Source organism: Tachysurus fulvidraco, chromosome 1, assembly GCF_022655615.1.
Source record: "Tachysurus fulvidraco isolate hzauxx_2018 chromosome 1, HZAU_PFXX_2.0, whole genome shotgun sequence".
NCBI classification, from domain to species: Eukaryota; Metazoa; Chordata; class Actinopteri; order Siluriformes; family Bagridae; genus Tachysurus; species Tachysurus fulvidraco.
Window position 1 is genome coordinate 21,440,797 of NC_062518.1, and position 27,211 is coordinate 21,468,007.

At 40.4% G+C, this 27,211-nt stretch overlaps 1 protein-coding gene across 3 annotated transcripts in view; it reads right to left on the reverse strand.

Moving 5' to 3' along the window:
• LOC113644125 overlaps positions 1–27,211 on the reverse strand; it is a 131,240-nt gene that overhangs the window by 22,432 nt on the left and 81,597 nt on the right. For all 3 annotated transcript variants that reach the window (XM_027148716.2, XM_027148717.2, XM_047800548.1), the window contains one exon: positions 2,313–2,494. In XM_027148716.2, the coding sequence (XP_027004517.2) occupies positions 2,313–2,494 (182 nt within the window). The remainder of the gene's footprint in view (positions 1–2,312; positions 2,495–27,211) is intronic.

Sequence of the window (27,211 nt, forward strand, 5' to 3'; positions counted from 1 at the left end):
TGTTCAGTGTCACCCAAATAAGGATGAGGTTCACTTCTGAGTCTGGTTCCTTTCAGGTTTTCTTCCTCATATGATCTCTGGGAGTTTTTCCTCACCACCGTCACCTACAGTATGGCTTAATCATTAAGGATAGATTCTAGATATGAATAGTAACTTAATTTAAAACTTTAAAGATGTTTTTTTTAATTCTGTTTCTATACCTCTGTAAAGCTGTTTGAGGCAATGAGAATTGTTAAAAGCGCTATGCGAATAAATTTAATTGAACTTATGAAATAGTGTATACCGTACATAAACACAAAAGGAAATAAAATACGTTGACTAAAAGGGTAAAAAGACAAAAATTTAAATAATATACAATGGTGCAGTTGAGTTCTTTACAGATGTGTCTAATAAGTACCGTGTTGCTGTAATTACGTCAAGTCAAGTGAAGTCAATTCAAGTCAAGTCAAGTTCAACCTGGAAAATCCGGAAAATTTCAAAAATCAGTCCAATCATTTTAAACTTCAAATTTAATGACAGTGGACTTATCAATCTTTTCAGAAAATTGTGTGTATGTTCGTTTGGAAGAAACAAAAGAAAACATACCGGCTACATTTCCAAAAGTTAAAAAAAAAACTGGTTTTATTTATACTTGTCAAAAAGCAAAGCTCACAACACTGAAATGATTAAATGGCAAAAAAAAAGACATAGAATTGTAATTTTGTATAATATTAATCTTTGTATAATAAACTTTTATTATGTTTATTCTGTTCTGTAAAGCTGCTTTGAGACTATGTCCATTGTTGAAAGTGCTACATAAAGGGAAATTACATTGAATTGAAAATATATCCAGACCTACCTCTGATTATATGGTGCCATTTCGTTTATAATAAGCGAATGATTCATGATATTTATACTTATTAGTGATAGTTCACTTTCTTTATCTTTCACATTCTTCAAACTATATATATATATATATATATATATATATATATATATATATATATATATATATATATATATATATATATGTTTACATTTAAATATTCTTCTTATACTACTTGTTCCTATGTTTTTTCTAAAAATTGTGGAATTGTAGAAATATCTCGAATATCAAATTTCTTGTGCAAACGCTTTTACGAATGGTTTCCACCTAAATATAGAAAGCCTAATAAGTGAAAGCAGGTGCACGATGATTTTACACCTAATCAGATCCATGAATAAGACACAAGATTTGAACATTGAACTTTTTTTTTCCATGTATAATTATAAATATATGCGATATATTACATTGACTTAGTAAAGAATAAGGAACTTGGGTCATGCTGTTGTGCAAAATAGTCAACAAAGCTGAAGCAGAAATACAACAATTCCCTAAAAAAATGTTTTAAATCAAAATAAAATACAGCTTGTAATCCAAAGAAAGTGCAAAATGTTTTGTGCTGATGACTCTCCCATGGAGGAAAAGTGCTTTCAAAGCTCTGACACTGAAGCTATTTTTTATTTTTTTACTAAAACTATAGGAGTGTCCACTGTACAAGTCCCACCGAACAAGTTGTTAGAATAACAACATGGATAAAGCTCATCAAAAATGTAATCTGTGCAAATTATATGATTTTAAATTTACGTTTGTAGTAAAATTTCACACACTCTGGTGCTTAAATAGTATACAAGAATTTTTTTTAACAGTTTTATATATTTTGCGTCAAACAATAAATGGAAACTAATCGCTGGTAAGAACATGACTTTAGTTATGTACAATACATAAAAAATATTGATACATCTTGCTTTGTTGCTTGCTAATGTGAATGTCGGGACAATCGAACATCCAATGATAATCATATAAATATGAATTTCCATTTGAATGACACCTCATTCAACATGCCAGATCATTGCTAATCATATTTAATCTTCTGTCGGCATCGTTGTTGCCAGTATTTAGCCCACACACACACACACACACACACACACACACACACACACACACACACACACACACACACACACACACACACACACACACACACACTTCTCACAGATTGAGAAAGAGCTGATTCAACTGCTCTGACTCACAGTGAACACTGCACTCATTCCCTCACTAACTTTTTATAGAAGACTTGTTTTTCTTTCTTTTTTTTATTTTTTATGAGGAGCTCATTTTGTCATGACACCTGGCACAGCAAGTATATGACCTGCTCCTCCCACACCTTGCTATCACCTGCTGTGTGATATATTTTTTGACTGAAACACTCCTCTCTAAAATCTCTCTCTCTTTTTCATTCACGCACACACATACATACAGAATGTTTTTACATTTTTTTTATACATCTCACCTTAGTGAGGGTGATGATGGCCTCCTGGTTTACTCCGGTAATGCTAAAGGTGTCTCCTGACTCCCCCTCCAGGATGGTATATTCCAGCCTGGCATTCTCTCCCAGGTCGGCATCTGTTGCTGAGATCCGGCCTACCTCTGCCCCTGGAGCCGCCAACTCTGACACAGAGAACAACCAGGAACCTGAAAGTCAGAGAAGAAAGACCAAAAGTGAGGACCACAGGCACATTTAGAGACAAAACAGATCTTGTACATACACTGGGTTACACTAGCGATTACCATAAAGGTTACTGTGAAGGTGTGCAATTACTGACAGTAGCCCACCTGTTACTGTCTATCACTAAACAGGAACTGCTCCAATATCGGGGTGGTTTTATCAACACAAAACAAAACAGCCACAAAGTTCTATCTGCCACAAAGTTGATTATTTAGTGATTTATATTTTACCTTTCGCTACTGCAACTTTAAGCCATTTATAGCTACACTTTATGCTGTGGAACATTCACAAGACACAAGTTAGTACCTATAATCACTTGCACTGTAACATCACTGAAAAGTTATTACCTTATCGGACACACTGCTTTTCCTCTCACTAGAATGAGACCATGAGACTTTCTCAGCATTAAAATGTGCTGACACTGGAGACTTAAATGTTATTTTCTTACAGAATGCTTAACCATATCAACTTCCATTATGTTTACTGTACTGCTTATGCTACAAAGGGAGCCTATCATTGGGGATTCAGGGAACCTTGGATGGGGTGCCAACACTTCACAAGGCACAATCACACACACATTCCCGACAAATTAAAGATGTCAGTTGCACTAGAACGCATGTCTTTGGACTGGGAGAGGAAACCAGAGTACCTTCAGGGAACCCCCAAAGTATAGGAGAACGTTCAATCCCCATCCCAGGACTAGTCAGGACTAGTAGCCTTATATTATATATATAACTCTGCTGTACAAGTCTCTGTGATGACTTCAGATTAATCTATCACAATACTTCCATCAGACATGCTATCAAGCTATCGGATATTACACAACACAATCAAGATTAAGCACTACAGTACACACAAGTCTATCTATGCAGAGCTTGTTGTACAATTCAGGTATAAAAATCAGGTGCATTTACTTATACCATTATCCAGAGCAACAAGGTGGTATGGTAACTGGTGCCTAATTGAATGAAAAGTCATAGAATATAAGACATAAAACCCGTCTCCATTCCAAAACCTTGTTTAGGGAGCCATCATATTGTCCAATTTGAACTGATTTAAATTTCCCAGTATTATGGTGGGGGCATCTGGTTGCTTTTATTGTTGCTGGGGTACACAGTCTACGACGACAGTGACTGCTTCTGCCGCTTTACTGCTAGAGAGGACATAAAAAACAAACAACAGAATGCAGCTACATACGGCAGATGAAATGGCTTTGGCATCATGCTCAGAATTTCAACATTTCTATTTCATATCCTCTTCTTAAAAATATAGTGTCTGCACCAGTGGTTATTGATTCACACATAAGTCTTGAACTGGCATTTCAGTCGGCTCACACAAGTATAAATCTTTCACTTTCACACTTTCGCACTTTGGCACAGGAAGGATGCTTTTGGAAATATACACACAGACAAAGACAAGAAAACAGCACCATGTTGTTAATCGAGCGTAGGATGATAAGGATTATAGATGGAAGTGGGGGTCCTGTGTACTTTCGCCACAGGCATCCTTAGATTCTGGCCTCATAATTTGTTTAGCCATATCACATCTTATCTCAGCTCAAGAAGGGCTAGAGTATACAAGCGATGAAGTCGGTCAGTGCTTTGGATTCCGAGAAAGCACAGAAGGTCGTAGAGTCTTAACACCATCTCCCACTTTCCAAGATGCATAACAATTCCCTCGGATACAGTTTGTTGTTGAAAGCAATTTTTAGATGGACAAAACAATGAATGTCAAAAAGACTCTTTTTACAACTACAGTAGCTGCATAAAACATATTTCAGTTGGGCTCAAGTCGGCTCCTTCTCAAGCTTTTGTCATACACGTCCCACTAGACCAGGGTTGTTGCTTATCGGAAAAGGGCTGGTATGGGAGTAGATTTTCACTCCAACAAAATGGAACCCACACCTGAGTCTATTGAAAGCCAAGATCAACTGATTAAACAGGTGAAATCAGTTGCAACTCTTGCTTTATTGGAATGAAATCCTGCACATGCACCAGTACTTTGCAGATGTGTTTAAAGACCCATGCACTAGACAGAGACCTGGGGCAGACCCAGACCAGTCTGAGAGATAATATCTATTCCCCAGGAAGATCTGAAATCTGTAGCTGGTGATTCAGAAAACTGGTTCGACCTTCCCAACTTGCTGCTACCATGGCCCCGGAACAGGAAAAACATTCATTCATTCATTCATTTTCTACTGCTTATCTAAACTTCTCAGGTAACAGGGAGCCAGTTCCTATCTCAGGTGTCATCAGGCATCACGGCAGGATACACCCTGGATCAACCCATCGCAGGACACACACACTATGGACAATTTTCCAGAGATGCCAATCAACCTACCATGCGTGTCTTTGGACCGGGGGAGGAAACCAGAGTAACCGGATGAAACCCCCGAGGCACAGGGAGAACATGCAAACTCCACACGCACAAGGCGGAGGCAGGAATCGAACCCCGACCCTGGAGGTCTGAGGCAAACGTGCTAACCACTAAGCCACCGTGCCCCCCACAGGAAAAACATAAGTAAAATAAAAGAAAGTCGCCTCGTGACACGACATCAACAGTTTAAACCACAATTAAGAAAACACATGCACAGATATGCTTCCCAGCTGAGCAGCGGACTTCCAGGGTGCTGCTTCTGGTGTTTGGTGACTATCACACTACAAAACTATCCATTGAAGCAGTATTGCTGGTGTTTTAACACCTCAATATCACTGTGGGTTTGAGAATAGAGATGCAGTGTGTTTTTAGCTTTTTCCTTTAATAAGCACTTATTAGTTTTTCCTTGAATAGTGTCCTTTGCCACCAAACACTAAATGGAACCCATTCTTCTGGGATGAGAACAAATAAATCTAAACATAGGTAAATTATTTAGCACCTAGGTAATATCAGGTGGTCCTGTAACCCTTTTCCTTTGATGTTCAAAAAGGTCCAAAACCTGGAGGCATGTAATAAAGACAGTGGTCTAGATGCTATTCCAAAATGCTGTGTTGGATGTTTCTACTACTGTACCTCAGGGTTTTACATAATTTTGCAGTTGCATAACACAACATTGAATACAAGTAACTTTCCCTAAGAAAATATTCGCAAAAAATTTTAGACTCAAACACAGGTCACTGTTCTGGTATAGTTTACATCATTTAGCAGACACCCTTATCCAGAGTGACTTACCATTTTTAATTCAATTTATACAACAGAGCAATTGAGGGTTAAGGCCTTGCTCAGGTGCCCAGAAGTGGAAGCTTGGTGGACTTGGGATTCGAACTCATGACCTTCCGATCAGTAGTCGGACACCATAACCACTAAGCTACCACATCCCATATAGTTGTTAGGTACAAGTCTACAGTAGCTAGGTAAGATTATACAGAATTTATTCCACCACCCAAATAATGTTTCAACAGTTGCATAAACACAGCTCTGAACACATGTAACCTTCCCGGCAAAAGGCTGACCATTATCCTGCAATTGGAATATTTAATTCTTAAATAGTTATAAGTAGTTTACAGTACATAAGTAAGATTTACATTGTACACTTTTAAACTTTGTTTACTACCCAAATAATGTATAGATCTCTTATAACACTTTTCAGTTGATGGAGTCCTGGGATGATACAAGTCTACAGTACTGAGGTAAGAGATATAAGGAATCCATGTGGGTCCACCCCAAAAGAGAAAAAGAGTCATGTCAGGACCTCACATGGGCACCCTGCCTACAAAAAACAGCAAGTCATTGTAATTGTGTTTAATTTCCCTTTACAGAGTTAATGATGTGTTATCCGAACATAAAGACATAAAGAAAAGTAAATGTTTTAAAACCCCAGCAATGCTATGTAAACAGGGACACAGCACTTATTACTGCTTTACTAAAAAAAATAAAACACTTAGTCCACATAGCAAATAATATCTCTTGGTCTTACAATTCTTTTCTGCTGACTGACAGAGTCACTATAAGCAGATATGTTAAATTCAGTGACTAGTATAATGCTAATGAATGGCATTACAAGGTAGATGCACCTAATAAATAGGTTGAGTGTACACTACTTTAAACAAACATTTTAACCTTCTTTGGTCACTAACAAGCTGATCTGTCAGAATCACATGATTGACAACTGCATTGCATTACTTTCTGCTTGCTAATACGGTAGAACCGTGACCTTCCTTTCTTAAGGCCCGCATTAAATCAGCACATTAGCTCTGCTATGCTGATTCATTGCTAGCAGGTGCCTAATTGTAGTTCACTGCATGCAATTTGCCACAAGTACACCTCAGTCACCAAGTCCACTTGCTTCAGTCTTCCTTCGAGGCTAACGTTTCAAGTTAGGTGCAAGGAGACAGAAAAAAGAGACAGATGAAACAGTAATAAATAAGCAAAAGCAAGCACACCAAGGCAAGAGACATGATCAATTCCAGTACGCTCTCTTTTCTTACTATAACCTTAGAATGTGGATCATAATCAACAGCATCATAACAGCAACTCTTGCTAAGAAAGCAGCAGTCTGGCATCAAAGACAAACTCAAAGCTGCTACATGTCCCTTCAGTACAAACAGCTCCGGATGGCAGGAATCTATGAATATTAGAAATCCTCTCATATCCAGATGGCTTCATGTTAGGCTTTGTCTGATACTGATTTACAAAGCTGTCACTCTGTGAACCGGCCAATTTCAGTGGGCAGAAAAAAGCACCAATGGGCTTTCTTTGAGTGTCTGCTAGAGATTGAACTTGATTTAAAACTGGAAAGCCAATATGCTGAAATGCAGGTGGGCAATTTGTCTGTAAAAATAAATGGAAGATGACATCATGTGTTGCTGTTGTTATGGGTCACCACAATAGATCATCTGAACAACTTGGATCCAGCACGGAGAGTGCACAGGCTCGAGGTCTTCTCGGGTCTAAAGAAATGTACCCGACCCGAAGTGACCCGAATCACTTTTTACCCGAACCCGACGTGCATAATTTTTTTTTTTTTAAGAAATACCCGACCCGAGACAAACCCGAAAAAATGAAACCCAAGTCCGACCCGACCTGTTGGCAATTTTTTTTTACCCGACTGGACCCGAATGCTGCATAACTCTACACTAAAGTAACCGCTATAGCGTGGACTCAAAATTGATTGACAGGTCTGTTTCAACAAAAATCGGACCTCGGGTTTTCGGATCTAAGTGGACCCGTGAAGACCTCTAGCACAGGCTTGTGGCAGCAAGACCACCTGTATTGTGGCCTGTATAGCCATCCATCCATCCATCCATTCTCTACACCACTTAACATACTGGGTCACAGGGAATCTGGAGCCTGCCCAAAGAGACTACAGCCTAAACAGGATGCCAGTCTATCACAGGGCACAATCGCATACATACTCACGTACCCCATAGTCTGTATAGTGTTTAGAAAATTACTGAAAACAAAAGCATCCAAACACAAGCAAGAAATTCCAAAGAAACATTTACTCTGGCGATGGCTTTTAACATGTTTTTCATGCAGTATCTTCCACATATTGTGCCTTTAAACCTTTAGCCTTGTATTAGCTGTTTGCCTACAAAGATCATTTTGTACTGTATAAGGGTTGATTTTAATAAATGTAGCAGTAAAAACAATCATATCTGCATAACAATGTCACTGAGGAAACATCTTATTTATTACAAATTACAAGTTGCGTTTAGTTAATCGATGGTATCTGTTAAAGGAATTATAGTTCAGTACTCTTGACAGTAGCCTTGCAAATAATACACCAAATCCAAGAAAGACTACAGGTTAAAGAGGTATATATAGTAGAAAATGTCAAAAGTCTGACCGTATGAAAGATACTTCACAGGCAGTCACACACATGCACACACACACATATATGATGACATTAGTCATTTTTAGCTTTCTTCTCACAAGGTGTCCCTGCTGTGCATCTTCTTCCCAAACCTCAGAGTTCTCTTCACTACAATCCACACACAGTCACACATATTATCCCCTGGGTGATCAGACATCATTATTATGCTGGTCTCTGGAGGCCAGGATTTAGTGGGCTGAATGTAGGGAACTGCATGGGAGAAGAGATTCAATGCACCAAGTCTCTTAGCCATAGCTCTGTCCACTAGGCTTTTGTAATTGCACTCACGGGGATCATTGCTAAGTCAGCTCCAATCCAATTCAAATATCTACCTACAGTATGGTTTCAGTTAAATTATATATTAGTCCTTAGTATTTTATATTATCCGGACCTTGGTTCATTTAAGGGCATTACTGTATATGAAGTAGGCAGATCTCAGTGTAAAAATCTACAGGAAACTAGTCCTTCTTTACTTCATCAGCAGCATCATCATCATCAGACACATATTAACGGTAGCCTTACACCAGATTCTGAACAAAGTTGGTTAATCAGCGGCGACTAATTCATATTCAGAGCACATCGTGTGAAAGCTTGAGGTTTAAACCCCTATTATTTTCCCTTATCTAAGCCAAAGATTCTCAATCGTGTTACAGGGTCACCTGAGACCTGGACTGGGGTCACAGGAGATTTTATTCTAGCCATTCTTTAACAGAATGCATATAAAACCCTTGGTTCACGGAATATATAATAACGAACACTTCTAGATTATTTTCATTAAAATTCCATTAGCATACATCTAATTTGAACATCCCTTTAAGCCCATTTTACAGCACACGGCAGTGGCGCTTCGCCCAATGTCCTGTCACGATTATCAAAGTGGCTTCTACTGTACCTTGCTAAAAGTACAAAAATTTGCATGTTTTTTTTTCTGCATGGATCAGGAATGGTTAGGATAGAAACACAGTGAAATCCAATATTTGTGCAATAATGTACAGTGTACAGTATATCCAAAATAATTTATGGTACGCAGAGCTCAGCGTCCTTGTAAGCATCAAATCGACGTAGCGATCTATTATGGATGTAATAGTTACGACGAGGTGTATACTTTCGAATACATTGCCTTGCTGCAGTGCGACACACAATCCCAGTCCACAAATTGCTGGGTATGACACATTCTTTTGAAGACTGTGATTGGTTGTCCAATCTGTAAAATCTGGTCTGTTATAAGCTTTGTTTCACTTTGTCTCTATATTGTCTCTATACTTTGTCACTTTGTCTAGATATTAGAGACTACATCGTGTAGGCATTACAGTACGTTCGTGTTATCTCTAATCTGATTGGTCACAAAAAAATAATCCCAACACGATCTAATCTGTACCATTTTATTATTTATTATTTATTTAACTCACTATTGTTACTAAATATTGTATACAACACATTTCTTCTTTCTCTTCACCTTTCGGCCATATTATACCCCGTGCTTTGACAGGTGCCGTTGTAACGAGATAATCAATCTTATTCACTTCACCTGTCAGTGGTTTTAATGTTATGGCTGATCGGCGTATGGGACCATTAAGTTTAATTCTAAGCATTTACTCAGTTCAAGCTTGTCGGCAGAGGAGATTTGAGCATTGAATTGAGCATAAACTCGCCGGTCAATGAAATAAGTATAAAAAAATATCTTAAATGAATGAATGAATGAATAAAAAAACAAGCCTAATTATTTAGATCGCTTTCAAATTTCAATATATATATATATATATATATATATATATATATATATATATATATATATATATATATATATGTACAGGCAGGTGAGAAAAAATGCTGTAAACAAAGAATGCTATATAAATAAAAAGAAATATAAATAATGAGCTTTTATTTCTGTCAATTTACAAAATGCAAAGTGAGCAAACAAAAGAAAAATCTAAATCAAATCAATATTTGGTGTTACTACCTTTTGCCTTCAAACCAAAAGCCCCACAGAGCCCTTAGCTCAACGTCATCGAGTGTGTCTGGGATTACATGAAGATATAGAAGGATGTGAGAAAGCTGACATCCACAGAAGATCTGTGGTTAGTGCTCCAAGATGTATGGAACAACCTTCCAGCCGAGTTCCTTAGAAAATCTGTGTGCAAGTGTACCTGTATCTTGAAGGCAAACGCTGGTCACACCAAATATTGATTTGATTTTAATTTCTCTTTTGTTCATTCACTGCATTTTGTTCATAAAATAAATGTTTAACACTTCCATTTTTGAAAGCATTCTTTGTTTACAGCGTTTTTTTCACACCTGCCTAAAACTTTTGCACAGTACTGTGTATATATATATTGCTTTCTGAGATGTCAGTGTTAGCAGTGAAATCAATTTATATTGATTTGTTAAGATATAGATTTTTTTTTAAAGGTCACTTATTAAATAAAAAAAAATTTGAGACCTCCTGGACTAAGCGTATGTTGTCAAATATAAGAACAAATTACAGCCAAGATATTAGATTTAAGCAATTCTTGTCTACTCACAATCGGCATCACGGCACAAATTAGCCAGATTGAATCAGTATCCGATTAGTAGGAGAGTTCAGGGAGTAGTGAGACGCAGACAGGAGACACGGGTACGAGTTAATTAGGGGTCCACAGTTTAATATAGGTTTAGGCCCACAGGTTTTAGCCTGGTAAACACACAGCACAATTACTTCTAGGTGTTTAAGAGCTACGACGACTGAAGAGAATACAATGGAAAGAGAGAGAATGAGAGAGAAAATGCGTGTGCGCAGAAATGAGAAACCTAAGCTGAAAGAAAATTACAAAACATGTCTGCTTATTAATCCAGGCGCAATGATGAGAAGTGAGAGGCCGAGGCGGGAGAAGAAAAAAAAAGTGGTGGCCAAACAGTGTTATCGGTGGAAAAGCTTTACGCTGCCATGGAAAGTGGTACGTTGAGTTAGGAGAGTCATTAAAAAGTGTCTAGCTGGCTAAAGCCTTGTGCATGGCTTGAAAATCACATGAATAAAATCTCCATTTGTTTAAGACGAACGTGAAGCAGGCATTTAGTGGAGAGGCCTACAAATGAGAAAGTGTGTGTGTGTGTGCGTGTGTGTGCGTGTGTGTGTGTGTGTGTGTGTGTGTGCGTGTGCAGTATCGGAAAAAGTAACTCCGGACAATGCATTATAAAACAATGTGTGAGAAAACTTATGGAGACATTTGTATAGTAGATCGTTCGCCGGAATACGATTATGGAAATGCCTCTAGTGTTGATTGTCGTTGCACGCTCCCTGTCTAGAGTAAAATGCATCTCATCCTTCAATTGATTCCTGTGTACAAGATTCAGTCTCTAGGAGAACGCTGACTCACTCACTCACTCACTCACTCACTCACTCACCCTCGAGTAGGTTCCTATAAACAGGAACTCCAAACGGAAAAATGACCATTTCACGATTTTATGATTTGCACTTCACCAGATGGAGGCAATTCACAAACTCCTTGCACGTTACTAGAGCTTATTCTCTACCGCGCCGGCACGAAAAAACAGACCGTGCGAGAACTTTAGCAGATTATGCAAAACTCTCGAACCATTTCTACACACATAATTCATTTTCTCGGACATCTCGGGGCATGATCGTTCTGCGATTTGCAAGACAGCGTGTTTGAGTGAAAGAGCGGCTTCGGCTCGCGAAAACACTTAGAGTAATAAGTATGATTTGAAATGCAGGCTGAAAATTCATTCTTCGGGTGAATGACAGGATTTATAAGACTACAGACAAAAGTTAAAGGAAAATAATCCACATTGAATGACTTGCAAATCTCCAAAGATATATTTTACACGAGGCCGCTCGACTGCCTGCTGATGAGTGGTGGCCCAGATGCAGTGAGATGCGGCGGCGCTTTAGTGTTTTCGTCCATCCAGGAATTTCATTTCCTCTCTAGAGCTACCAAAGCTCTAACATCTCTTAGGGGGTTTTTACACCTGGTCACTTCATGCATTTTTCTATGATCCGATAGCTATCCGATGGTAAAAAGACCAGGTCTAAATGTCCTCTGAAACTTTCTCGAGACGGATATAAATCCGATCGTTCAAAACACTTCAGGAGGTGGTCTGGGACCCTTTTTAGATGAATCTGGACAGGTGTAAATGAATGTGGTTGTTTAAGCCACATACGTCAGCGCTAAACTCCTCACAAACGGAAGTACGTCAGTCGCAGGTGACTCGCAAGTCGTGCATCGCGCCAGAAACAAATTTGTTTTCCCACCAGCGCTGGCTCCAATCTTTCACCCAGGTGTCTCGTTGGGTCTTAAAATGCACTGCTGCCGCCAGCGAAAATGCAGCAAACTGTAAATGCTGTTTTTTGTAGCAACCGCATACACCAAAGCATGTTCCATTTCAATTACCCCGGAAATGAGGTAAAATATATTAGCATTTTGGGCGGGAGTAGAAAGATCGGATCGATATCCGATTCGCCAAGACGCATTTATGTGGCCTGATGTAAATGGAACAGTTTTAACAAATCAGATAGCTATCGGATCAGAGACAACACATGAAGTGACCAGGTGTAAAAAGGCCCATAGATTTAAGACATACTGTACCTATTACTAGGTGTAATACTTTGCACAATGTCTCAGCTACTTCAGTGACACACAACCATTAACTTGATTAGGAAAAACGTGGCATAACCCAAAACATAATCATATTATAAATGAATTCTATCATACGTATATACAGTAACCTACAGTATTTAATATTTAATGTGTTATAAGGAAAGAAGTGATCATGTTTCTTGAGGTTCGAATAGAATGAAAAGTTCTTTGATAAGAATTCTAAAAGAATAAATGAGTGATTTCACTGTGAGACCATATCCCTGCAAAATCGCTCAGATTACTGTGAGTTGCTCTGTGTGAACAGTGACACGGCGTTTTTATTTATTTATTTATTTATTTTTATTTGACTTCAGAGCTGCATTGACTGACTGGCTCATTAGCTTTCGCATCGAGTGCAAATGCAAATGCAAATGTATCAGAGTCTCTTAGGGCATTTTTCAGGCATGATGTGTGATATATATACGAACATCTCTATCTGACATACAGTATATATATATATATATATATATATATATATATATATATATATATATATATATATATATATATATATTATTTATTTATTTATGAATTAAAGATAGATGTATACGCATCAAGCATTTTAAGAAAGCCAAAAAACCGCCATGACGCAAGATTGCACTGTAATGAAAGAGGACAAAGAGTAAAGGGGAAAAGATCTGGCAAATGGGTGCAGAATAAATCCATGTGGATGACTTGAGCATGTGATCTATTCCAAATGTAAACAACATGAAGGCAAAAACTCACTGGACTTGACATTAAAAAAAAAAAGGATAGAGCAATGGGGAAGTGAAGAGCAAAGGAGCGAAACAGAAAAGATGTGTGTGCATGAGGGAGATGGGAAAAGATGGAGAGATTACAAAAATAAAAAGAGACAAGCACAGAGAGAGACAGAGAGAGATGAAGGGATAGAAACAGGAAAAAGAGATTCAGCAACTAGAGAGAGGAGAGGACATGCATGAGCAAGCTGTGTCTCCAGCTGTGAATTGACTGTAAGCGATTTTTTTTTTTAAATAAATAAATAAATAAATAAATAAATAAATAAATAAATAAATAAATAAATGCAATGCAATACAGTACAATACAATACACTGAAAATTAAAAAAGAGGCTCCATATGAACCAACGCGGGTTTTAATTATAAATCTTTTCATGCACGCAGAACTCAGTTGTGCTTACTGGAGGTATAGCCATCACCTAATTATTGTTTTCTTATCAAAAATACTACGGTTTTTTTTTTTTTTTGCACTGTTTTTGTCCAAAATTTTACAAGTGCACGAAGAACAAATTGAAGGCTTTCCCACCCCAGCTATGCCAGGTGAGGGAGTCTCGGGTCATTTTAATTAGCACTGTATGTGGCACAGCCAAATCAAACCTTTTGAGTGTGTGTGTGTGTGTGTGTGTGTGTGTGTGTGTGTGTGTGTGTGTGTGTGTGTGTGTGTGTGTGTGTGTGTGTGTGCTCATAAGCTGTAGCTAAGATCTGATCAGATTTCAGTTCCAATTAAAATGAATACAGAGAGAGAGAGAGAGAGAGAGAGAGAGAGAGAGAGAGAGAGAGAGAGAGAGAGAGAGAGAGAGAACAGTCTGTTGGGGTAACTTGGTAAACAGCACCAGACCCCAGGGTAGCTCAAAAGAGGAGAGACAAACAATATATACCAGGAGGTCTTCAAAAACCTGTCAAGATCATTCTTTATAACTATGCCTTGGTGGCATGGCATGCAATATCATTGTGTATAAAGATGCCAAGTTGTTGGATAAAAGAGGCCTTTATTTATTTTTTTTATACAGTATATTAAACAAGAGTGAAATGCTTTTCTGCACATATCAACCACCATACAGAACCCAGCTCAAGGACCCAATAGTAGCAGCTTGGTAGTTCTGTGGCTTAAACCCTGTCCTACCCATTAACAACCCAGAGCCTTAACCGTTTGAGACACTATTGCCCTAGTGCAGGGGTCGGCAACCTTAAACACTCAAAGAGCCATTTGGACCCGTTTCCCACAGAAAAAAAAACACAGGGAGCCGCAAAACCCTTTTGACATGTAAAATGAAGAGAACACTGCATATATCATTTTTTTTTACCTTTATGGAATGTATAGAAAAACTGTAGTGTGTTGCATTTATGAAATCAATGAACTGCTACTGAGTAAAAAACGAAATTTTATTTCTGCCAGGAAACAAAAATATTTTGAACAGTTTGAACTAACCTTAACAAAAAAAGACGCTGGGTTGAAGGTTACTTTCAAATAAAATGTTCAATGTCTAATTGAGTATTTATGACATCAAAATTTTAACTCGCCGGCTGCAGCAAACCAAAACTGCGTCTGCTTCTGTGTGTCGGATTTCGCAAGTCGGCAGTTATGACGCATATTTTCAGCGACAAACAAATTAAACGCGGTTTATTTTAATGTTACAAGAGCATCGTAATCTTAGGATTGCATTTTTTTTTAATTAACTAACTAAAATAAAATAAATTTAAATTAAATATTTATTTTCCAAATCGAGGGCACGGTGGCTTAGTGGTTAGCATGTTCGCCTCACACCTCCAGTGTTGGGGGTTTGATTCCTGTCTCCACCTTGTGTGTGTGGAGTTTGCATGTTCTCCCCATGCCTCGGCGGTTTCCTCAGTGTACTCCGGTTTCCTCCCCCGGTCCAAAGACATGCATGGTAGGTTGATTGGCATCTCTGGAAAATTGTCCGTAGTGTGTGAGTGTGTGAGTGAATGAGAGTGTGTGTGTGCCCTGTGATGGGTTGGCACTCCGTCCAGGGTGTATCCTGCCTTGATGCCCAATGACACCTGAGGCTCCCCGTGACCCGAGAAGTTCAGATAAGTGGTAGAGAATGAATGAATGAATGAATGAATTTTTCCAAATCTACAGGAAGCCGCAGCAGAGGGATGAAAGAGCCACTTGCGGCTCCGATTGCCGACCCCTACCCTAGTGGATAGCTCCATACATGAACACAACCCTAATAAGTCAAGGTTGTGGTCAGATCTGTATGGATGTCTGCGTTTTTCCTGAACCATCTGATCATCATCAACATAAAAATAATAATAATAATAATAAATAAATAAATTCCAAATATTTAAAAAAACTAGTGTAAAAACAAGGGGTTCGTAAAAAGAAATAAAGCCAACTGGAGCAAACTGGCTGAAACACACAATTGTACAGGAGGTATATGTATGCTGTAGCATTACAATTTACCTTCACTAAATCTTAGAGGCCCAAACCTCTGTGTCCCTGTGCACAAAGCGAGCTCCATGAGAACATGGTTTAAAAAGGATGGAGTGGAAGAACTTGTGTGTCCTCAAGCTGAGTTCATCCCAACTGAACACTGTTGAACTGGAACAGTATTTGCATGACTTGGTCTTCTCACGTACCACTGCCTGACTGCACTAATGATCAATGTGGGGCAAATCCCTTTAGCACCACTAAAACATCTGGAAGAGAAGGTGTGTGTGTGGAGCTTTTAAGATTTTAAGAGTTTCCAGGGCTGCCACACAAATACCACTTCAAAATCTGATCATGTTTAGCTTAATTTACTATCTCATCCATGCTGTCTTATTCCATACAGAATGTGAAATAAAAACAAGTCCAGAGCATGGCTAACATCCAAACCTTTGAAAGTATGGGTTATATTCAGGTTATGCTTCACTGATCTCCACACCCCACTGCTATAAAAGCTCTGGCAGAGGTTTGTTTGGCCAGACCTGCACATTACGATACCTGGAGTATTTACAGGATTAGTCTGGAATGGTGAAGTTCACTCAAGTGGATCTTCCCTCTCTTTCTTTGGGTTCTTACTAATGCTGCTCACATGTTACAGGCATCCATTGCCTTTCTTGGGGAGAGCAAGCAGCAAGCTTGTGGTTGCGTGTGAGAGACATCCGTAGTGCCGTTCAACAGTTAAGTTCATCAGTGTGATGTAGGCACCCTGCTAAGAGCACCCCCATTATAGTAGAAATTACTTCTCTCTCCCTCTCAGTTCTCTCTCTGTCTCTGTCTCTGTCTCTCTCTCTCTCTCCCTCTGTCTCTCTCTCTCTCCCTCTGTCTCTCTCTGCCTTCCTGCCAAGCCGCTGAACAATGGGAATCACTTTAACTCCTGTTATTCTTCAAAAAGGCATTCTGCCAGGCTCTGACAGGGGAAGAAAAATCATTTGCCACCTTCCCCTCAATGCCCTTTTGCTCAGCAATGGAGAACCATGCGGTCTACTGATGTATTCCACTGAATACAGGCTTGAGGGTTCCCCTCAAAATCGCTGAGTAGTAGACAATGTCAGCCTAACTACATTTTTCAGGTTAATATAAATCTAGTTATCAGTTTTCACCCACTGTGGACCAGGTGTTGCATAAGATAGATAACAAATTCATTCTTTATAGGGATTATACTGACTAGTTGACTAGTTGAAATGCAGGGGTTATAGACCATTAAAAAAGACCATGCAAGTAAAATTCCCAGATCAATATCAGTCTGAAAAACCTCCTAGATGTACTAGTGAGTCAGTGGTTAAGGCTCTGGTTTAAACCCCCAAGCCCTAGTAATGCTAGTAAGTTTCCTCTGTTGAGCTCTTGAGCAAGACCCAGGGATGCTGTAGCATGGCTGACACTATGCTCTGATCCCAACTTCCTAAGCTAGAATATGTGAAGAAAAGAATTTCACTGTACTATAAAGTATATGTGGTAAATAAAGGCTTCTTCTTTTTCCGCTGTAGACATAGCATCTCACATTACAGCTATAAAAAGGACTTCATCAACAGACATAAGCTCCCATGTTGCTCAGTTTCAGTCGATTCTTTCAGCTGAGCTATACAGTCCATTTAAAGAATTGGTATGTCATTAAGTATTGTAATATGGCACAGATATATTACTGGGCACATTATAGTGCCACCACAAATGCAGGGTCAATACAGTCACTGACCTGCTTAACTACAGAGAGAACCTTATTTTTCCAAGTGTGTGTTTTAACGTTTCTGCTAATTTGCTATTGGTTTATTCAAAACAGCCCACATTTCGTATTCCTGTCCCATCCCCCTCTTCTATTACATATAACCATCTGCTACCTGAATAAATGCCCTTGAGAATAAATGTATGCTAAACCCATGACCCAGAAAGCACTTCCCATTAGTCCCGCTGGTCCTTACTTTAGTAGCCCATACAAAAGTACCTAGCATTAAGCAAGCCTTACATGGATTTAGAAGGCAATTCAATGTGCTGTATGATTTCAGGAGCAGTATTTTGTGGCCTGCTGATATCGACAGATCCCCTTCAAAAAAAAAAAAAGGGTGACTCCACAGGGTGCCAGGAAGCTTGAGCCTCTTTCTGCATAGGAGCAAATTAACAGCAGTAGCGGAGATAAATAAGTGCCGTTTTGACCTAGCATGAGCCGGAACTAATTCAGGTTCAAATTATAACAGCTGTCAATGAAGCCATGGCAAGGAAGTGTTTCTCTCCCCTTCTTCCTCCTTCCTCTGTCCTTCCCCAGTGAATCCTTTACGGTTGGATACCTGGTCCTTGGGATGCATTTTAATGCATTCTAACAAGCAGTCTTTAGTGCATCACAGACCAAAGGAATCATCTTTACACTAGTGTTAGGCCATGGAATTGGACTTGCCTGGGACAAAACAAACAATGGATACAAATTAAGGGGATAAACCAGAGAACATTTTAAAGGAAAAAACTTCCTTTAAAGGTGTGCACGATGTTACAGAAATGCTTCAGAAAAATGAGCCGGGCCAACAAACAAAGCAATTCAGTCAGGACCACTATGTAAATGAAGGTTGTGAGCATACAGTTAGTGTTGGCGGGATGGTTCTGTTCTGGGAGAATTTTCCCACGCGCCTGTCCGTGTGCATGCATGGACAGGGCGGGGAGGCAGCGCTGGGGAATGAATAGACCCCCAAAACAAAACCATATGCCATGGGAGACCCTCCAACATAACTGATGCATGGCGCCGTAGACTGCAAAACGCGATCGGGGCGTATTGGCCGAGCAAGCGGCATGCAATGTGCGAGGCTGGGTCGGAGCTAGGCGTGTGTCGTGGGAAAAGGGAGGACTAGGTGCCCCGCCGCACGATGACTACGGGAGTTGGGGTCCACTAGCTAGTGGAGACGTGGAGGATGCGTTGCCCTGGGCTGGCTTTGCAGCGTAATCACGACAAGCTTGTTGCTAAAACACATACGCCTCTACCGCACGATATGACAACGCATGTTGCATACCCACTAAGCTATAGTGGAGACGGCAGGGGAAGCGTCACCCAGGGCAAGCGCGGCACGCGGCGGCAAGCTTTGGCCGAAATCTTTATTTATTTATTTATTTATTTATTTTATTTATTTTTTTGTGATCCCACGAATGGCAGCTTCGACATGCGTCAAACGGCTTTATTTATTTATCTTTTGACGGAGTTGGTGTCCACTACCTGGTGAAGACGGCGAGGAGGCGTCGCCCTGGGCTGGCTTGCGGCGTAGTCGCAACAAAGCTTGTTGCTGAGCCATACGCCCCTGCTGGACGATATGACAACAAACATGTTGTATATCCACTAGCCATAGTGGAGACGGCAGGGGAAGCATCACCCAGGGCGAGTGCGGCGTGCGGCGGAGAGCATGTTGCGGAGCGTTTGCCGAGGCGGATCGTGAGAGGAACTGCGCATCCAGGCCGCAGCGGCCAATCGACCTACCCGGCATGTCTTTGGACTGGGGGAGGAAACCGGAGTACCCGGAGGAAACCCCCGAGGCACGGGGAGAACATGCAAACTCCGCACACACAGGGCGGAGGCCGGAGAACCCCCAACCCTGGAGGTGTGAGGCAAACGTGCAAACCACTAAGCCACCGTGCCCCGTGTTGGATCGCAGCAGCGGCGATGTGTAGGTGCGCTCGAAGGTGAGGATTTATAGGAGGGAAATTACGGAAGTTGTGCTGGATTGGTGCGCCTTGTGGACAGCTGATTAGCAGCTGATGTAGCTTACTGCGTGGCCTGCCTGAACTAACGCGATGCTTGATATGTGAGGCCAATGAGCAGAAAGGGGCGTGTCTTGTCAGTATGCGGCGGAGAGAGTGTTCAGTGCCTATGTCTGACATTCAGCCGAAAGTGATTGAAACATTGACATGCCGGATAAAAACGAAAAGCGAAAAAAGGCTCCAAGTCTTCTGTTTCCATGTGTTTATCTGCAGCAACGTTACGACCTCTGCCTCTAACGTTACCTCCGCCTCGGGTTCCAGGTGTTGAACGTCGTCTTCCGTGTGAAACGTAGCTAAACCACACAGTACTACAAAAATACATTTGTATTACCATAGTATTACTCATTGAGTTCATTTATTGATAAAAATATCCCCTCGACCAACTGCCCCAGCAGGTTCCGCCATAATAGTTGCCTGGGGTACGTATGTATGTGTGGGTGGAGCTATCATTTGGGTTAGGGGATAGTTGTTTGGGTGATTTCAAATGTCAACATTGGCTTTCAAACATGGTGCACCCCACCTTTAAGCTAATACTTCACAGAAGCAACATTTGATTTTATTACACCACTCAGTCTTTCAGGGTAAGAATTGACATCGCAATATTTTCTCCCTCTTTCTTGCAAAAAACATTCTAGATCCATCAAACTAATCATATCCTGTGTACAGAATGCTTCAGGTCACCCCACCGGATTCAGACTAGGCTCTGGCGAGGTCGTTTAAAATCATTGATCTTTTTTTAGCCATTCCTTTCTTGATTTTGGATGTACGCTGTGGGTCATTGTTGTGCTGAAAAATTGGGTTTTCATCTTTGACTTACAAACAAATACCAAAAGGTTTCACTAAAATTGATCCCTTCACTTTGAAGAAAGCCCCGGTTCCTCCTGAAGAAAAGCAGCCCTAAAGCCGAATGCTGGCACCACCATACAACATGGGAATGGGGTTGATTTGGAGATGTTCTTTACTTTGGATCAAAGACACCTTTTATTATTTTGGAATGATTATACTTTTGGGAATACAAGGTTTGGGTTGATTTAGTGATTTGTTTTTTGTGACAAAGGTCTTCCGTCTAGCCACCCGACTCCGTAACCCAGATGTCTGTAGAATATTTCGGGTTGTTGTCACATGCAGAGAGTAAACCTTGCTTGTTAGATATCCCTGCAGCTCGTAGGTTTAATCCTCCTTGATAAGATTTTGTCTTGCCCAAGATTTTGATTTGTTTTTTCTTTTCATTTCAATACACCGTAATTTCACATTGAAGGTGAAAAAAGTTTCTGACTGTTGCTTTATCTTTATCCAACAAATTCAGAAACATGGTGGTGATACTGTAGCATCACATTGTGATGATGCTTTTGGAATATGAAGCTGGTAAGATTTGTCTCTATGCGATCCGACATCAAGACGAATGGGCCAAAATATCAAGATTTCAATACTATTTAGATAAAAGGACATGTCATAAGACTTATGAAGATGAAAACAATTAAGCATTTTACTCCTAAACTGGGTAATTGTATGTGACAGCCATGACTGACATACTGTAGCATGCATATCTCCAGGACAGCTAGGATATGTATACAGTACAACTTGCCCCAGTCTACAAATTTGTCTCTTCATTCATCACAACTGTCTTCGAACATGATTTGAAGCCGAGCTTGTCATCATCTTGCCCCACTGTCTTATTTTAACACTCTATAATAATCACCATGCAGGCTCTCCGCTGCAAAGGCTTAGGTACACCAGTGGAAATGAGATTTATGGGCTTATAAGGGCATAAATGTTGCTGTTAATAAATGTGATTTATGATGTGCTGAGAGCACACGGTAAGTGTTTTGATGAGTGAGGGGAAAGAGACCCATTTGGGCACTTGTGTTTTATTTTCAGTGTGAATGATTGGCCCCTGCAATGCTTTTAAAAGCATGCCAGATGGAGGCAGGCAAATGGTGAGTGTGTGTGTGTGTGTGTGTGTGTGTGTGTGTGTGTGTGTGTGTGTGTGTGTGTGTGTGTGTGTGTGGAGAGAGAGAGAGAGAGAGAGAGAGAGAGAGAGAGCGAGCAAGAATTAGGTAAATGACAAAGTTTGTCACCTCTGAATTTCTTCATCTCCCAGTTATTCCTTTAGACTGGCAAATCTGTGTTGTGGGCGTATTGTGTGTGTATGTGTGTGTGTGTGTGTGTGTATATGTGTGTGTGTGTGTGTGTGTGTGTGTGTGTGTGTGTGTACATATGTGCAAGCCAGCACAAATGACTTTAAATATAATGAGTGTTTGAGTCTCCCAACACGTATGAATGTGTGTACATGTGTGATAGCAGGAGCTCAGGCTGAGATGGAGACAGATGGACCGATCGAGTGCTTGTGCAACGGATGATACCAAAGTGTGAGTACGGACACACTCACAGACATGTGCCCATAATTAAGAAGCTTCTAAACTTAAACCGATTTAAGTGCGCCTCTCTATTCTCTGTTTCTTTGTCACATCTTCTTTTTTTTCCTATTCTCTCATTCACTGTCCCTAAGGACAAATTACCATGATTATCATTTCTCCGCTCTATTCTTAAACTCTCTCTATTCTACCCATCCCTGTACTCCCATCTCTCGACCTCCCTCTCTTTCTCGCTCTCGTGTTTGGACTCGGTACCTGGCACGGACTCCAGAGAAGTAAATTACTAATATATACGAGCAAAGCTTTTCTGTATCTTCATCTTTCATCTAGCTCTCAGCTAACAAAAAGAGATTGATCATATCAGGCATGCCTATGTAGTCATCCGTCCTGAAATCTATTTATCTATCCATCACACAGACAGCACGAGCTCTAAAAAAAATCCAAGCAAAAGTCTGCAAATAAAATTGAAAATTCATGTAAAGGTTTATAGCTCATCATTCAAATTGTGCTTGGACCTACCTACTAAATAACACTAAATTCCTAACAAAGCAGTCTACAATCAGCCATAAAAAAATTACATGGCTTGTGAGGTTAATGGGTTAATAAACGTTTTTACTGAACGAAGACTTTCATGTCAGAACTTGATTAGCCTCCTACTTTTTTAATTTTGTCTTCGGCTGTGGCTTCGATGACAATTGAAAAATTGGAAAAATTCTGTTAATGCTTTGAATTTCTGACCTGTTCGCAGCCTGAGTGATTTTGCCATGGTTGCCAGATCCGTATGACAAAAGCATCCGATAGACAAGGTAAACAAATCTACATCAGTCTTAAAAAGCACAAAAAAAAAATCACTATACAATTCTGGAAATTGTATTTCATATAAGCAGCCACCATTTATTCTATTTATTTATTTATTTATTTTTGTATAGCATCTTGCAACGTATGTATCATGATACACAGAGTAAATTAAACGCAATGCAATGAATGTACAGAAAGAGAATCTGACATTTATACATTCGTTCATTTTCTACCGCTTATCCGAACTACTCGGGTCACGGGGAGCCTGTGCCTACCTCAGGCATCATCGGGCATCGAGGCAGGATACACCCTGGACGGAGTGCCAACCCATCGCAGGGCACACACACACTCTCATTCACTCACACACTCACACACTACGGACAATTTTCCAGAGATGCCAATCAACCTACCATGCATGTCTTTGGACCGGGGGAGGAAACCGGAGTACCCGGAGGAAACCCCCGAGGCACGGGGAGAACATGCAAACTCCACACACACAAGGCGGAGGTGGGAATCAAACCCCCAAACCTGGAGATGTGAGGCGAACGTGCTAACCACTAAGCCACCCTGCCCCCCAGAATCTGACATGAATTGTGAAATATTCTGGCATGTGTATCTGAACGTTTAACCGGTGAATGTTATTTGGGTCCTAACTGTTTTGAACTGGATTTTAATTGAATTTTTTTCAAGCAGAAACCAACACTTGCAGGTTTACCAGGGAAGAAAAAAAACTTTAAAGAGAAAGATAAGCCAGAGAACTTTCTTTATATAATTTTTTTCCCCCAAATGTGTCCTAATTAAAATGAATTCCTAATTTCAATGGGCCAAAGACTGCTGGACTCAAGATGCTGTCACAGCTGGCCACTGAGTTGGGAATTGTTCAAAAGCTATGATTTGATGTATTGAGGGATGAGTTTAAAAACAAAGAAAATTAGAACTGCCTTGTATATGTCACCCATGATGGAAAAAAAAAAAATGTGTGGTTGTTTAGATATATAAATCAGGAAATAATAAATCTGTAGTTGAGAGAGCGGCTTAGTGTTTGCCATTTTTGTCGCCAAGGTTGGTGGTCCTGTGTTCTCCCTGTTATTCGGGGGTTTCCTCTGGGTTCTCCAGTTTCCTCCAGTAGCCCAATGACTTGGGGACTTGCAATGTAGGCTGAATGGCATCTCTAAATTTTCCAGAGTGTATGTGTGATTGTGCCCTGTAATGGGTTGGCAGACTCGCCAGGGTGACCCACACCTTGTGCCCTGAGTCCTCTTGGATAGACTTCAATGTACCTTTGTTCCTTTGTTATAAGATGAACAATAAACCAAGTACATCACGAACAAATTGGATGTCTTAGCTCAGTTTAGCGACTCGTTGGCAACCCAAAACACACAGCATGCTCCACGTGTTGTAAAATAGAATCTCTCTCTAACCACAGTATATTCGACAGACTCTTGGGGGTGGGGGGGTGGGGGTGGGGTTTACCAAATGCCGAAGCAGTAAGAATCTCCCGGCAAACAGATTGGAAAACAGCAGAAATATAAGCAGTAGGTATGACATTTGGAAAAAAGTAAATTTTGTCGCAATCAATTCAAGATAAAGTAAATTATCATTGTTGATCTGCACATCTCCAGTTACTTGTACTGGCTTACATGAGGATGTATAAGGAAGTAGCTGTCTCAAATCTCATTTTATACAACTAAGCAATTGAAGGTTAAGGGCATTTCTCAAAAGCCCAGCTGTACCTACATGGGATTCAGGCTCACAACCTTCCGAAAAGAATTCCAATGCCTTAACCTTTAAGCTAACTTTAGTGGCATTAAAACTGATTTGGAGTGGTAGTGCTAGCGCCATACCAGTTTACCAATACCAGGAAAGCCTACTAGAGATACGCAGCACGATCGCTGAATATGAGAGTTCGATCTGATTGTTCAGCTCCCAGTTGGCATAACCAGCAATACATTTCAGCCAAGCACACTTATATATTTTGGGTGGATGCCAAGATGTAGTTGAAGCGACCGTATTGTTCCAAATTTGTCATTTCTTTATTTAAAAGCAGAATCTAGCATCAACCGATCTCGCCATAAGATTCGAGAATCCTCTGAAACAATTACATCTGATCACTAAATCGTGCCAAAACGCACCAAGGTATAATTTGAAAAGATATATTCAGCTTGGGGGCATGGTGGCTTAGTGGTTAGCACGTTCGCCTCACACCTCCGGAGTTGGGGGTTTGATTCCTGCCTCCGCCTTGTGTGTGTGGAGTTTGCATGTTCTCCCACTGCCTTGGGGGTTTCCTCCGGGTACTCCGGTTTCCTCCCCCGGTCCAAAGACACGCATGGTAGGTTGATTGGCATCTCTGGAAAATTGTCCGTATTGTGTGTGTCAGTGAATGAGAGTGTTTGTGTGTGTCCTGTGATGGGTTGGCACTCCGTCCAGGGTGTATCCTGCCTTGATGCCCGATGACGCCTGAGATAGGCCCAGACTCCCCGTGACCCGAGTAGTTCGGATAAGAGGTAGAAAATCGATGAATGAATGAATATTCAGCTTATCACAAATTAGTGAAGCCTGGTGGTGGAAGCATTAACGCTTCTCTTCAGCTGGAGTTCTAGTCACAATAGATTATAGATCATGGATAAAGTCTATGTTCATTTACCCCCACTTTTGTCTTTACATTTGATGTCTAGGTTTGGCTACACATAAAGAAAAGCATTAGGTTGTATTCCTTGACCTTTTTTTTGAACACTATAGCACAAATAATCGTGCACAACACGTTATTTCATCCATAAATAATCGGCTGCATGCATACTGTATGTTATGTTAAGCACCCACCAAGAAGCATCTGGCTACACCCCAGCTACGCCTCTGTGAGCCACATGCTAATCTACTCACGGAGAGAGTAAGAGAATGTGAGGCAGATCTGACTTTGCAGGGTTTTGGATGACATTTTTTAACGCCATTTCAAGTAATTGAGCCGAATTGCGAGGTGGCTGCCTTTGATAGTGTTATAAAATACCTTCAAGCATAGTTTGAGATAGCCAAGAAGATAGATGGATAAGGTGAGAGCAGTAAAGGCAGAGAGACTGAGAAAGAAACAAGAATTGAGCTAACAGAGAGAGAGAGAGAGAGAGAGAGAGAGAGAGAGAGAGAGAGAGAGAGAGAGAGAGAGAGACAGAAAAGATAGAGATATTATGGTAGTCTAGTGGGTTAAACCCAAGGGAAGCTAGTATTTCTCACCGGAACACAGAATTTTATTTTTTTTTAACAAAGGAACTGCAAGAATTCTTAATAAATAGACAACTGAAGAAAGATGGCACTAAGCTAAGATTTGGGAAACTTTATAAAAGCTTAACTGCCAAGTCATTCATCGTGTATTTTACAAGATTTTTATTGCCTGTCATTTAAAGTTCAGAACAGATTTAAGAAGATTCAAATTAAAAAAACTGAACTAATGCGCCTTTAATTCAGTCACGTCTCGTTCCATTAGGACCTCACCTCTTGTACTTTCAGATTGAGGGGGGTGGTGGGGAAAAAAGGACATGTCTCATTCAGGCACCATCTTAAGCAAACTGACAGCAAGTCAATTAATTATAAAGTGCTTTTAAAGAATGACCTTTCGCACAAATTTGATTTGTGACCGGTCCCAGCACACACTGATTACAATATCCGAGCTTTCAAGGCGAGCAGATAGTCATCCGAACTTCATCCAAATTTAGATAGAAAAGTATCTAGAGAACAATGCATTATACTGTACCAATGCAACCAATTGTCCCAACCTGACACTGTTTCTTTCTTTTCTAATTGTCACAACATGATTATTAGAGGGGGGACACGGTGGCCTAGTGGTTAGCACGTTCGCCTCACACCTCCAGGGTTGGGGGTTCGATTCCTGCCTCCACCTTGTGTGTGTGGAGTTTGCATGTTCTCCGCTTGCCTCGGGGGTTTCTTCAGGGTGCTCTGTTTTCCTCCCCCGGTCCAAAGACATGCATGGTAGGTTGATTGGCATCTCTGGAAAATTGTCCGTAGTGTGTGAGTGAATGAGAGTGTGTGTGCGCCCTGCGATGGGTTGGCACTCCATCCAGGGTGTATCCTGCCTCGATGCCCGATGACACCTGAGATAGGCAGAGGCTCCCCGTGACCCGAGG